At 48.8% G+C, this 15150-nt stretch overlaps 1 protein-coding gene across 3 annotated transcripts in view; it reads left to right on the top strand.

The window, feature by feature from the left end:
• The window catches only part of HK1 (hexokinase 1), a 120293-nt gene extending 105720 nt beyond the window's left edge, over positions 1-14573 (top strand). For all 3 annotated transcript variants that reach the window (XM_070470756.1, XM_070470757.1, XM_070470755.1), the window contains 5 exons: positions 1104-1203; positions 6269-6452; positions 8518-8673; positions 11863-12096; positions 13691-14573. In XM_070470756.1, the coding sequence (XP_070326857.1) occupies positions 1104-1203; positions 6269-6452; positions 8518-8673; positions 11863-12096; positions 13691-13835 (819 nt within the window). In that variant the 3' untranslated portion in view covers positions 13836-14573. The remainder of the gene's footprint in view (positions 1-1103; positions 1204-6268; positions 6453-8517; positions 8674-11862; positions 12097-13690) is intronic.
• Positions 14574-15150: the final 577 nt, after the last annotated feature.

Here is a 15150-nt window from a genome sequence, read left to right on the forward strand (position 1 = left end):
CCTCCCTAAAACCACCAGCACAGACTCAAATCCTATATTTGTGCTTTCTAACACATTCTGAGTCACCCCATGGGATGTGTTTGCCTGTGTTGCAGCCACCCAGCCAGGAAGTCCAGCTTTATCCACTGTGGGTGCATTTCTGTGGGTGTGGTCTTTGGCTGGAGGACATTACCAAAATGTAAAATGAAAAATTAGCTCCTTAGTTAATGAGGGAATCAATAAGAAGTTAAAAAAAAAATTCATTCAAGTCTGTCCAGTTCAGAAGAGCAGATAAATACACAGGCAGTTAGGAAGGCTGAAATGAATGGGCACGAAGAGGAGCCGGTTGTTCCTAGAAGCATATGCTAGACAACAGTTAATGTTTCATTGAAAAGAAATCTGATGACTCATTTTGCCCATTTCACAAAATCTTAGTGTTCTTCCAATGTACTTTCCATGTGTATACAAATATATACATATTTTAAAAATGGGAGTCATTCCATATATACGATATTACAGCTGTTTGGTTTTTTTTTCTATTTAATATGAAACCAGGAGTCTTTCATGTTACTACATAGAGGCCAACCTCACTCACTTTCTTGGCTGCACAGGATTCCAGGGTTTTCCTGAATAGGGTCTTCCATAGCCCCCTTTGATCTACATTCCAGTTGTTTTTCCTGGCTCTCCTGAGTCATGGAGAAAATATGCTTGTATGTGCCTTTGTGTACTTGCTTGTCTGGACAGATTCTGAGACATGGATTTGGTATTTCCATCACGCCCTCTGAAAGCTATCATTTTTACCTGCCAAGACAAAGAGCTGCGTGGCCATTACCCCTTGGCTTTTCTCCATTCCACCTTGCTCTCTGGGCTGCTCTAGTATTCAATGCCATCTATGAAATGGGTAGAATGCATCCTTTCTTCAGAGTTCAAGCTTCAGATGCACCTTTCATAGCAGATGTTTAGTGAAGGAGCATCTCATTACCTTTCACAGGCTGGTAAGGAAACAGTTTCAGATGACGCACCAGTGACTTTCTGACTGGCATGCAGCAGAGTGAACCTGTAGACCTCAAGCTGGGCAGTGCATGTCCTTCCCCTAAAGCTAAACTTTTCTTTTCTTTCCAAAGGAATTTGACCTGGACGTGGTGGCTGTGGTCAATGACACGGTGGGCACCATGATGACCTGTGCTTACGAGGAGCCCACCTGCGAGGTTGGACTCATCGTAGGTGGGTGTCCTGGAAGGTCTTTTTCCGCGGCAGGGAAGGCTGGGTTTTCCTGTTTTGTGGGGCCCTGAGTCAACATCTCATGCTCGGTGGGTGACATCGTACATCTGTCAGCACTGTCCCCTTACACCTCCGGAGTTGCTTTGTGGACTGAGGCTGCAGGGCTCTCCAGAGCTTTCCCCTCCTAACACCCACCCCACGAGGCTGTGAACTGACCACGAGCAGATTGTCAGAAACTGAACTCTCCGGGACTGAGGCTCCTGGTGGCTCTGATGGCCCCAGTGGACAGGGTGGGAGTGCCTGGAGCCGGCCTGGTCGGCAGGGCAACTCAGAGGGCTTGTATGGAGGGACTTGGGCAGGTGTTGCAGGGCCAGGTCTGTGGCTGGGAAGGAAGCAGAGCCTGCTCTTTTCCTGACCATAGAGAAGGGCCAGAGGGCAGTCTGGATGCCATTTGGCCTTTAGCAGCAGTGGCCCGCCAGCTGCTGAAGAGGGAGGCACGTTACTGAGCCAAAACCTGGGTCCACCCGCCCAGTAAAGCCAATCTACTGACACTGGGATATGGTGAAGGAAAAACCATTTTTTTTTTAATAGAAAAAGAGGTGGTTTATTAGCATAGGATAAAAGTACAGCATTTACTGTAAGGTGCCATACAAGGAATCCAGGACAGTCAATGCTCAAAAAGCCTGAACTTCCCAGTTGGTTTCAGCAACGCCATTTTAAAGGGGGTTTAATCCCTGGGTTGGGAAGATCCTCTGAAGGAGGGCATGGCAACCCACTCCAGGATTCTTGCCTGGAGAATCCCATGGACAGAGGATCCTGGTGGGCTACAGTTCATGGGGTCCCAAAGAAGGCCAGGTGAGGGGGAGAGTCCCATAATGTGATCAGCTCATGCACAATTCTCTGACTGGTTGATGGTGAGGCAGCAGGGTGGTGTCACAGGGCTTAACGTTATCAATCCTTAGGCTCCAGCAGGCCTGTGGGCTGTGTGCCCAAGGTCAGCAAGTAGCTAGTATCTTCCATTTGGTAGGGGTTTTAGCGTTTGTAAAATAACTCAGGAAACGTATTATCTTCAGACGTATTATCTAGGCACTTCAGAGAGGCGCTAAAGCAGACAGTGTGGGGGAAGGGTATGTCCAGGGAAGGCCCCATGGGTTCCTGCTTGGTTATAGGCAGAAGGATTATCGTTTAGCTTTTCAGGTTGTTTCTTTATAATCCAAATAGGGGTCTTGGCCTTGAGAGCACAGAATTCCAGAATCATCTTGATTTAGGTTGCAAGAAAACCATTTGTCTAGCAGATCCTGCTCCTAGTCTCAGGAATGCTGAGAAAAGGCCCAGTTTCTTAGTCAACACCTACAGACCCTCCCTGGGCAGAGAGGGTTGGCACCCTGCTGCGTAGACCTGGGCGATTGAGAGAAGGCCCAAGCAGGCTGCCTTCCTGGTGCCAGGAAGACCTTGTCTTTTATTAATCCCCTCTTGGCTTCAGTGGAGATTTAAAAGACTGAGGAGCGGCTCCACGGGAAGGTTGGTTGAGGCCTGACTTTGGGGTGCTTCATTTCTTTCTTTCTTTTGCAAAGCTTGCTTTCTCCTCCTGGTCCCTTCCCCTGTCTGCTTATGAATGGCCTTAGGTGTGAAATGCAAAGCTAGAGTGACTCAGCACTTTCTCTGCTTCCGGCCTGACTGAATCAGACCCACGGATGTAGGGGCAGGGGTGTGGGGGAGGTGTAGAAGGGGTTCTGCTGCCTTCAAGGTCACTCTTTTGCCATCAATTGATCTCTGAGCAGAACTCCCCCAGCAAGAAGTATGGTTTGCATATTTTAGTTTTCTTTGTACCCCTTCCATTTCAGGGCCTCTTCTCTCAATTTTACCCTCTGGGTAAAAGGGAACTGAGAAAGCAAAAGTAATCCAGTGATGTTAATCCAAAACTGGGTTGGCTTCTTGGTGGGCATCAAGCCAAAAGACACAACCTAACCAAAGATCAGAAGGAGAACACTGGGGATCTTTCCCAAAGCAGTGTCTCCTACGACAGAAAAATTGGGGAAGTTTTAAGCTAAGGGTATTTGCATATTCATGAAATACCTTGGGCTTGGGCAGAGGAGAATTCAGTATAGAGTTGGGGCAAAGGTTGACAGAGTCCAGGCTTCATTTGATTTAAGTCCTGAGGGTCAGAAAGATCAACATCATCCCTTTAGTCAGTTCAGTTGCTCAGTCGTGTCCAACTCTTTGCGACCCCTTGGACTGCAGCACACCAGGCTTCCCTGTCCTTCACTATCTCTCTCTCGTAGATTTCTCAAACTCATATCTATCAAGTTGGGGATGCCATCCAGCCATCTCAACCTTTGTTGTCCCCTTCTCCTCCTGCCTTCAGTCTTTCCCAGCATCAGGATCTTTTCTACTGAGTCAGTTCTTTTCATCAGGTGGCCAAAGTATTGGAGCTTCAGCTTCAATGAATACTCAGGACTGATTTCTTTTAGGATTGACTGGTTTGATCTCCTTGCAGTCCCAGGGACTCTCAAAAGTCTTCTCCAACAGCACAGTTCAAAAGCATTAATTCTTTGGCGCTCAGCTTTCTTTATGATCTAACTCTCACATCCATACATGACGATCTGGCAGTTAAGTGTCTGAGGGGGGTTTAAAGTCTGCAAAACAGCTCAGGAAAGTGCTTCAGGCTAATCTTTAACATGAAACAGAACTAGGAATCTTTACAACTGATTTATTATTTTTGCTATTGTTACTTCTTTTTCCTGGTAATAATTTGTTCTTTTGTCCCTTAAGATCATTATTACTGAGACCTGTTGAAGAGCAAGAATTGTGGCCAAACTTAGATCACAAAATTCATTAGGCCAAAATGGCTTCACTAATGTCAAGAAAGTCATGCCTGTTTGTCTTTTTCTGGGGATGCCTACCCTATCTGCTTATAGTTACACAGTCAGAAGCATCTGGAAATTCTACTTAAGTTTCTTTAAAGGGCATAAAACAACCTGAGCCCACGTGTCTACTTGGTAGGGGTGTCTTTGTGTCCCTTAATAATGTTGAAAATCCATCTACCTCTGCATCCCACCCAGGGTGGGTCCATGGTGCTCTAGGGCCTGTGACTCTTATGTGTGGTCCATGGACCAGCAACATCAGCATCATCTGAGAGCATATTAGAAATGCAGGGTCTTGGGACTCACCCTTCACCTGCTGAATCAGGAAATCCATCTTCACAACTCCTCAGGGGATTAAGGTATATAGAAAAATATCTATGTGAGGGACTCCTTGGTTGGTTGGTTGGTTTTTAAATTTCCCGTCCATTCACTGAGACAAAGCCAACAACCACAAGTTTGATATCTGGCAATTAAAACTGTTACGAAAGTTTTAGAACACTTCCTCCCAGCATCTGTACCTAAATCCTCCTGGATGAGAAGAGCAAACAGTTTGGGTTCCAACCCTAGTCTTTAAGGGGCCACACTCTGAGTAGCCCTGTCCTGGGTGATCAGGGATGGAAATCAGAGGCTCCTGACTCCCTGGAATCCATTTGTCAGACTGTGTGTATACAGTGTGTGGTTACACCTGGGGAAATGTCCCTTTTCTCAGGAGCATGTGTGTGCTAAGTTGATTCAGTTGTGTCCGATTCTTTGTCAGGTTCCTCTGTCCATGGGATTCTCCAGGCAAGAATACTGGGATGGGTTTCCATTTCCTCCTCCAAGAGATCTTCCGGACCCAGAGATCAAACCCATATCTTTTATGTCTCCTGCATTGACAGGAGGGTTCTTTACCACTAGTACTACCAGTTCCCGGGCCAGGGATTGAACCCCAGCCCCCTGCGTTGGGAGCACAGAATCTTAGCCTCCCTGGACCACCAGGGAAGTTCCTTTCTCAGGAGAATCATCAGAATTTCAAAGAGATCAGTGATAACAAAATGGTGAGGAACCATTGCTTTAGAAATACACCTGGACATGCTCAGGACACTGTCCTTCTATGAACTAACCACAGGCCTCATTGTAGAACACACAGGAGAGTTTATCTAGGCAGAGTCCATGACCAAGTTTGATGAGAAAAGATATATGGATATATGTGGCTAGATAGTAGACAACCCCTCCATGTATTAATAGTATTTTATATATGCATGTGTGCTAAGTCGCTTCAGTTGTGTCCTACTCTTTGCGACCCCATGGACTATTGCCTGCCAGGCTTCTCTGCCCAAGGGATTCTCCGGGCAAGAATATTGGAGTGAATTGCCATGCCCTCCTCCAGGGGATCTTTCTGACTGATCTCCTGCTCTGGCAGGCAGGTTCTTTACCCTCTGGGAAGCCCAATTTCTTATATATATATATATATATATATATATATATATATATATATATATAGTGTGTGTGTATATATATATATATAGAGAGAGTGTGTGTGTTTGTATCTGTGGCCAGTGTGTTGGGGGGGGTAGGGGAAGAGAAATGGAGAAATACCTTTTCAATCTGAATGCTGCATAAACCTCCACCACTTTTAAGATGCATCCCTTTGCTCTAACACCATTTTGTATTAAAGTAAGCATAGCCCTGCTTGGTGGAGAAGGAAATGGCACTCCACTCCAGTACTCTTGCCTGGAAAATCCCATGGACGGAGGATCCTGGTAGGCTATGGTCCATGGGGTCGCTAAGAGTCAGACACGACTGAGCGACTTCACTTTCACTTTTCACTTTCATGCATTGAAGAAGGAAATGGCAACCCATTCCAGTATTCTTGCCTGGAGAATCCCAGGGACAGGAGAGCCTGGTGGGGTGCCGTCTATGGGGTTGGTCGCACAGAGTTGTACACGACTGAAGCAACTTAGCAGCAGCAGCAGCCCTGCTTGGACAGGTGAACATATGAGGCTGTTAGTATTGGTGCCTTGGTATAAAGTGAGTTAATCAAATGCTCTGGGCAGTTTTCACCCTAACTTTCCCATTATATTTTGAGATTTTCCTGGAAGACATAGGGAAAGTAAATGTTCATCTCAGAAGCGTGCCTCGGTGGAGCCCCAGGCCTAGTTGCAATCCTCCTCCCCACTAAGCATGGTGACATGGCCATTCATTCCCCACTTTATGTATTTCAGGAACTGGCAGCAATGCCTGCTACATGGAGGAAATGAAAAATGTCGAGACGCTAGAAGGAAACCAGGGACAAATGTGTATCAACATGGAGTGGGGTGCCTTTGGGGACAACGGGTGTCTGGATGATATCAGAACAATCTATGACAAACTGGTGGATGAGTTTTCTCTAAACTCTGGGAAGCAAAGGTAATTCCACCTGGTAGAGAAGACAGGATGGTGGCTGGGGGTGGGGGGGTGGTCAGGGCACGTGGCTGTTTCTGCCTGTGTTTATTTTTTGGCCGAGTCATGTAGCCTGTGGGATCTTAGTTCTCTGACTAGGGATTGAACCTGGGCCCCCTGCAGTAAAAGCGTGGAGTCCTAACCACTGTACTGTCAGGGAAGTCCCCTGCCTGTTACAGTGGAAGAAGTTTCTAGTGGGAGGGGCCTTTGCACAGAACCTGGAGACTCTGGTCCCTCAGGTTAACTCCTGACCTTTTCTTTTGGCCCAAAGAGAACAGAGAACTTAGGGGTGGCAGCAGCACTTGGTATAAGATGGCCCAGGTTGATGTTCTGTCCAGGTGCCTCCTCTGGGTACAGGGTGGCAGTGGTCACACCATCCTCTCAGTGACCATGTTAATTCTGGAATATTCTGGTCTTGCTGTTGCTCTGTGTTTCCTCCCCGTAGACTGATAGAAACCTCTTGGTCAGCAGGCTGTTCCCTCGTTTAGTGGAAGCAGAACACACTTGACTTGCAGTTGTTAATGGGCAAGGGAAGTTAGGATGTTGCCAGTGGGGGTGAGGATGGGAGTGGGGGGCTCCAGGTCAGGGCTGAGGCTTAGGCCTGCCGCCGTTTAGCCTTCCCACAGCAGACCTCTTGCAACACCTAGTGGCTATTTGGAGCTTTGCAGCTTGGGTTTCAGGGACCCTCCCCAAGATGGTAGTGTTCCCCCGTCCCAGCAAAGAGACAAATGATCTCTTGTCTCAGGCTTCCAGGGATCAGGCCATCCTCTGCCAAAGCCAAGATGGGGTGGTCTTAGTCACGTCCCCAGGAGCAGAATGAAGAGCTGGGATAGTACCTCTCAAACATAAGTGGCAGACCGGCTAACCTCAAGATTTATGTCTTTTCCAAATACCACCTATGCTACATGTTTTTCTTTAAATCAGCTTGTATTCTTGAGTTTAATGAGAGAGGAAAAAGCCAGTATTACCATAAAATGGATATAGTGAAGAAGAGCGTTATTTCAGTCCTACCTACTGTGCCCACCAAACGCTCTACAGGAAGACCCTCTTTGTTAAAAGGGAGATCTGTAGCGGTTGGAAGGGGCTAGAGCCATATCAGCACCAAACTGTTCCCCACCAAGGAGATGTCTCCTTGATGGACTGAGAAAGACTAGGTGAGAATTGATGATAGGTGTGCTGTTTCTTAGGTTTTTTTTTTTTTTTTCCTATGGAGCACCCCAGAGCTTCTGGAGTATCCAGATTCCAGGGGAGTCTCCCCAGCTTAGGGACCCTGAAATGGCGTGTGTGCATGGAAGCAGTTAAGCCCCTTGTCATTTCTTGAGGCCCTTGGACATGGAGAGGGCAGGAATTAAAAGCCCCAAGAAGAGGTGGCCCCCAGGGGTGTGGTGGCCGCCTGGGGCCCCCAGCCTGGGTGGCTCTGTCACTCTGGGTGCTTGACCAGCACCCTGGGTTGCGGCAGAACCTTCCAAAAATCTAGTGGAAACATTCCCCGTGTTTGCTGTTTCTACAGCAAGCTGTTTGCTAGTTCTACAGTTAGGTATTGAGTGCTTGACTGAGAGCAGCAGTGTGTTGTGCTAGGCCCTGGGACACAAACCTGAGCAAGATAATCATGCTCTGTCCCCTCGAGGCTTTCACTGCGGGGATGCCGAGAGGCGGAGGGCCCGTGTGTGTTGGGAAGAAGGGAGGGTGCCTGGAAGCTGAGACAGGCAGGTGAACCGTGGGGAGGGCAGACCCCTTGGAGCAGTGATGGTTGAACTGAGAGCTAGGAGCTTGAGTGGGACTTCACCAGGCAGAGGCAGGGAGTTGGGTGAGGAAGAGGATGATCCAGCCATGAAACAGCGCTGGTGGTAGGTATCGCGTCTGATCCTGGGAGGGTTGGGGATTCCTCAGCCGGGTCTTACACTTTGCCTCTGCCAGGGAGCACAGGGCTGGGTGCGCGGGGTGGTGATGCCCGTGAGGCACAGGAAGGAGCCCGTGGTTACTGCGAGACCAGAGGCCTAGAGATCCCCCAGCCTCCCTCCTCTCGTTCCAGGTATGAGAAGATGATCAGCGGTATGTACCTGGGTGAGATTGTCCGCAACATCCTGATCGACTTCGCCAAGAGGGGCTTCCTCTTCCGGGGGCAGATCTCTGAGCCGCTGAAGACCCGGGGCCTCTTTCAGACCAAGTATCTCTCTCAGATCGAAAGGTGAGTGGGCAGGGCCTTCAAGTCATAGGTGGACCTGGCCAGGGGGTTGTGTTGGGGGTGGTAGGCAATCTAGGGGACATTTTGGCCGTTTGTGAGGGTTTTCTTCTTCTCTGGAGTAGTATACCCTGAGCAGTTGCATGTTGAGTTTCCATAATTTTACTGTAAGTCATTCCCTTTTATTAATTCTGTATGTTAGGGCATTATATTGATTTGTTTGAAATCATCCTGTGTGTAAGTAGGTTACATTTCAGGATAGGAAAGGTGCATCACAGATATTTGAGTTGAAGGAGCATCGAGTCCAAAAGAGCCAAGCGCCACTGGTCTGACCTCACCCTCTTCTCCTCTGAAAGGCAGCTGGGGATGCAGGGCTCACCACCCACAGTGTCCCAGCAAGCTGCTTCTGTCTTCCTCCTGTTTTTCTCACATGGAGTGAACGTTTCATCTCTACCATCGCCATCTTGCAGTGTACTGTGGGAGAAAGTAGGAAAGTGCTCAGCAAAAGCACTTGTGCAGAAGCCTCCTACCTTTTAGGATGGTCATGATAGTGGCATTGGGCCAGGGCCCGCTCCTCACTTTCCCCCAAGCCTGGGTCTGTAACCTGCAGGTGAAACCCACTGTCCACCGGAACCCATGCAGTAAAGTGCTCACTGCTGTAGACAGCAACCCCGAGGCTCCGGCCTTGGAGGTCTTGAGCACCCAGAGTGGTGGCATTTCACAGCCTCAGGGGAGGGAGGGGCCTTGATAGGGAACCAAGTTTCCCACTTCCTTCTCTCTTCATTCGCAGTTCACCCATGAGCCAAGTGTGGAAAATAGCAGCCAGATAAGGAGAAGAAAATATCAGTGAATATTTCTTGTTAATACTTTTTTATCATGGTGAAGTGAAAGTCACTCAGTCGAGTCTGACTCTTTGCGACCCCATGGACTTCTTTATGACTTCTATCCGTCCATGGCATTCTCCAGGCCAGAATACTGGAGTGGGTAGCCGTTCCCTTCTCCAGGGGATCTTCCCAACCCAGGGATCAAACCCAGGTCTCCTGCATTGCAGGCAGATTCTTTACCAGCTGAGACACAAGGGAAGCCCTTTTTATTGTGGTAGATAATCTACATAACGTTAGCTTTATCATTGTGACCATTTTGGAAGTGGACAGTTCAGTGGCATTAAATACATTCACTTTGTTGTTCAACCATCAGCACCATCCATCTCCAGAACTTTTTCGTCTTCCCAAACTGAAATTCCGTACCCATTAAATACTAACTATCCATATCCCCCTCCCCCCAGCCCCTGGCAACCACTGTTCTACCTTCTGTGTCTATGACTGTGGCTTCTCTAGTGACTTCATGTAAGTGGAATCATACAGCATCTGTCCTTTCACATCTGGCTTCCTGCATTTAGCATAGTATCTTTAAGGTTCATCCATGTTGTAGCATGTATCAGAATTTCCTTTTTTTAAGGCTGAATATGAATAATTCCTTGTATTGTATACACCACATTTTGCTTATCCATTCATCCATTCATGGACACTTGGGTTGCTTACACTTTTTGGCTGTTGTGCATAATGCTGCTATGAACATGAGTGTGCAAATACACGATCACGTCCCAGCTTGCAATTCTTTTGGGTGTATACTCAGAAGTGGAATTGTTGGATCACATAATTATTTTATTTATTTATTTGGAGGAACTGCTATACTCTTCCGCAGTGGCTGTACCATTTTACATCCCACCAACAATACATACAAGGGCTCCAACTTTATATCCTCACCAACACTATTTATTTTCGGTTTTTATTTTTCTTTTAATAATAGCCATCCTGATGGGTGTGAAGTGCTGGGGAAGGTCTTTTCAAGTGTCATATCAAAGGGAGAAATAACAAAGAGAAAATTGCAAATTTTAGCTGCATGGTTTCTATAAGTTAAAAACAATATCAATCATCAAGCTTAAAAGACAAAACAGCAAACCAAAGAAAACATTTGCATTCTATATGACAAGATACAGAGCATGGCATGGTGGGTGAGAGCTTTGGTAGTTTGGTCCTGAGACCTGCTTTACGTCACTGGCTGTGAGCTCTGGGTGTTACTCAATCTCTTCCAGCCTCAATTGCCACATCTGTAAAATGGGAACAATCAAATGTGGATCAGTTGGCTGTTAGGAAGAGGCGTGAAGTGATATATATAAACACCTGTCACATAGCGAGTCCTCAAAAAAGGCTCATTGCTCTTGTCACTGTTGTCATCATCCTTGTTTCATTGTCAACTCTTTCAGTTTCATGAGGAGACAAATATCCCAGGAGACCAAGTGTCAACTTTCAGAAAGGCACTTGGCTTCTGGGTCAAAAGCCCTTTGACCCAGAAATGTATCCTAAAGGAAAAATCTGAGTTGCACACAAAGACTTATAAACAGGAATGTCACTGGAGTGTTACTTTATAGTAGCAAAAAATTTCAACTTAAATTTCTCTAAATAAATTATGGTCATTTCCAGAATGGAATACTATGGCAGCCTTTTCAATCCTGGCCTTGGATAAGGAGGTAGGAACTCCCTCAGATACATGAAGAAAAGGGCAAGAAAGAAAACCATATATAAAGGGCAAGCCCGCAACATTATTAATCAACTATGTGAAAGTGAAAGTCGCTCAGTCATGTCTGACCCTTTGTGACCCCATGGACTATCCAGTCCATGGAATTCTCCAGGCCAGAACGCTGGAGTGGGTAGCCTTTCCCTTCTGCAGGGGATCTTCCCAATCCAGGGATTGAACCCAGGTTTCCTGCATTGCCGGTGGATTCTTTACCAGCTGAGCCACAAAGGAAGCCCTAATCAACTATACTCCAGTATAAAATAAAAATTTAAACATAAATAAATGACAAGCCTATTTATATATCAGAACAAATGCAGTTTAATGATATTCAAGAAAAATAGATTGGAAGGAAATACATTTAAACCTTAATAGTGTTTTCCCCAGTGTTGGGGTTGTAGATAAGTTTTAATTTTCCAATGTTAACTTTTCTAGAGTTGCCAGTTTTTCTACAACTTGTAATACTTTGCGGGTCATTTAAAAAAAATATTATTTTGAAGGGAAGAGAAAACCCCATGACCCCTTTCGTGGATAAGCTCAGTGATTTGGGGCTGGCCCTGGCCCCTGCTGCTGTCCGGCGGGTTCCCTTTCATCTGGCCTCCTGACTTTCGTCCCCCACAGCGACCGATTAGCGCTGCTGCAGGTCCGGGCCATCCTCCAGCAGCTGGGCCTGAATAGCACGTGCGACGACAGTATCCTCGTGAAGACCGTGTGCGGGGTGGTGTCCAAGAGGGCGGCGCAGCTGTGTGGCGCAGGCATGGCCGCCGTGGTGGATAAGATCCGCGAAAACAGGGGGCTGGACCGCCTCAACGTGACTGTGGGCGTGGACGGGACGCTCTACAAGCTTCATCCGCAGTGAGTGAGGCTTCCATTGGGGTGGGCGAGGCCCCTTTTGGTGCTGGGACACCGGGATGTGATTTCCCACCGCCCAGTAAAATTCCTCACCAGGAACACAGCCGGCCTGCAGGCTGTGCCGTCAGGGCGGGGCTTGTTTGGCACGGGGAAGGGACGCAGAGAGAAGTGGCTTAACTTGGCCAGCTCATCCTGTGGTCCTGACATTTCCTGCTTGCTGCTCCTCGCGGGCCCCTTGTATCCTGAGCGGGGAGCTGGAAAGCAGGTAAGGGTGGGCGCGGGCTTACCCATCAGCCTGGGGGAGAAGCTATTTTTTAGAAGCAGGGAGAGGGAGTGAAGGAAAGGGAGAGGACCCACTGTCTTGTTAACCTGCTACATCAGATTCTGTCAAGAGCCTTGGAAGGCAGGAGCAATCGTGGCCCTGGGCTTTGGACCATGGAGGCGGGTGGGATCAACCTCCTTTTGGCCTGGAGTGCCACATCCCATGCTGCAGGAGAAAGGGTGGGCCTTTCTGCTCTCTGACCGGCCGCATGTCTCAAAGCTGGGCTCTTACGAATGGAGTGACCTTATTATTGTCGGAACAGAGGTACTTTGGCCAGTCGAGAGAGGGCTACTAATAATTACACTGGGACCGTTCCCAAGTAAACCAGCTATAATGTTACTCTACTTGAAAGCAGGCCTACCCAACACAGCATGGACATTGCCTGCTTACCTCACGGCTGTGGCTTGGGATGGAACAGGCTGTCCGGCTCCATCCCCACCTGTTTCTTCACCTTCGTCACTGTCCTTGTTGTCACTGTGTTTATTTAGAGCTAGTCTTTGGAGCCCAACATGGACAGGCTTGGGTTTAATCCTGACAGCACCCTTTATAAGCTGTGCTCAGCTGATTCATCTCTGTCAAGTCTCCTCTTCTTTGTGGGATAATAACCATTGGCAGACTGGACATTACATATATAAAGTGTGGGACACCTAGCAGATACTCAGCAGAGGGCAAGCAGTATTACCTCTAGGAGCCCTGCTGCCCTGAGCATTCTCACTTGGCCCTATCTCATTTGTAGCACAAAATGCAAGAAGCCAGAGTCGCCTCTCATTTAGAGATTATGCTTCACTTGGAGGCAGAAAGGAAGGCTCCCTGTCAGCTTCAGGTGCTGATGGGCTGGGGTCTCAGAGGGCTGCAAGCTAGGGATGGGTGATGTTTGTTTCCATGAAGCCTGCTGAGCTGAACAGCTGACCCGGCCTGGCCCGCCTCAGCGGTCCACGCCCAGGTCTTGGCATCCCCTTCTTGGATTTCGGTCCTCTAGGATCCTCAGGCTCTGAGGATGGGAGCTGTCTGGGTGTGTTACTCATGCCATTGCCCTCAGAGCTGTCCAGAGGAGCTCATTTTGGATTCTCCTTCTTGTCTCCCTGCTGCAAATTGTAATCAGATTGGCCGTAAACCCGCTTTCCTCCTAGCCATTCTCAGTAAGTCTCCGCTGCTTCAGAGCAGTCCCACCCCTCTCACTTCCCTCCTTCCCTTTGGCTGCTTCAGCATCTTCAGCTGGGTCCGGCATCTCTCCTATTCCTCTACCAACCCATCTCTATTTTTTGTCCTTTTCAGCTTCTCCAGAATCATGCACCAAACTGTGAAGGAACTGTCACCGAAGTGTAATGTGTCCTTCCTCTTATCTGAAGACGGCAGTGGCAAGGGAGCCGCCCTCATCACAGCGGTGGGCGTTCGGCTCCGGCAAGAAATGAGCAGCTAAGAGTCCTGACCCCCAGCCTGCTGCCCTTCCAGCACTTCTCTCTTCAAGCAGCAACCCCTTATTTTGCCCAGCGAGCTGTGCTGGGAGACGCCGGCACCAGAGCCCGCCTGCATCACCGCAGGGAGGAAACCAGAAGCCCACTAACGGCGCGTAACATAGGGTACAAAATAGAGTGTGCTGTTGATAATCTCCCTGCCCTCCAGGTCCCTCCTCACCTGCCCTGCCACTCTGCATGATTTGATTTCAACCCGTCGTATGTTCCCCACGTGTGAAGTTTAGTGGCGTCCGTTTCTAATTTATGCAGTCGTCCAGCAGTTATTTATTGGCCCAAGATGAAAAGTCACACCATCTGACAGGCCTTAAGGGCCTCCGCTGCCCGTCCCTGGGGACCCATCCCCCATGTGCAATGTATTATCACCAGCAGACACTGCCGGGACTTCTCCTCCCCTGGGTGCAGCGGCCGCCACTTCCTCCCGGCCCCGCACCTGCTGCTGTCTGGTGTCCCATCTGGGCATGGCAATGCCACCGAAGTGTGTGTCCGTGGAACTGGTCACAGCCACATTGTGACAGTCTTGCTTTCTGTCTGTCTTGGGGAGGGGAGGTGGGCAGTCCTGCGGGAAAGTGTCTTGTCTCCATTCAGGTAAAAGGAACCAATCAAGAAACAGTACGCTCATTGGAATTACCCATCGCTTTTGTGAGCCATGTTGTATGACCTAGTAAACTTTGTACCAATTCAAAGACCTGAGTGACGCTTGATGACTGGGGAGCAGGGAGGATGTTGGGGGATGTGGCAAAAACCAAACCCTGGGGGGTTTTGTGGCCTTCTGGGTCGGAAGTTTGAAAGGAAGGCTGTGTTCTTTAGCCCACAGCCTTCTTTTGGCTCAAGGACTTCTGTGCTCTCCCCATGTCTTCTAGCACCTGCCCTCCAGGCTCCTTGCTGCAGCCCCAGGGGCCTGCCTTGGGGAGGGATTCCTGCACCCCCGCCTTGACCCCTTTCAGAAGGTAAAGCCTCTGTCTTCCAACAGCCTGCCTTCCTCACCCGTAGCTGGAACAAAGTAGAAGCTTGGCTTGCAGGGGCTGTTTGGGTTTCCCGAGAGGACGGGGCAACACTGGCCCCCGCCGCTCCCGCTGGTCCCGAGCAAGTCCTGCCTTCATCATCCTGTCCGCCAACTCCAAACTCCAGGCCAACAGATGAAGAGACCCCCTGCTCTGAGTAGATGAAGCCTTGCAGCAGCCCTGGGGAGCAGGGTTGTGGTGCTCTCCACCCCCGCCGCCTCGAGGGTGCTGTTCCACTCAGTGGCTGCCATTTTGGATT

The sequence above is a fragment of the Odocoileus virginianus genome, chromosome 7 (assembly GCF_023699985.2).
Source record: "Odocoileus virginianus isolate 20LAN1187 ecotype Illinois chromosome 7, Ovbor_1.2, whole genome shotgun sequence".
In the NCBI taxonomy this organism is placed as follows: Eukaryota; Metazoa; Chordata; class Mammalia; order Artiodactyla; family Cervidae; genus Odocoileus; species Odocoileus virginianus.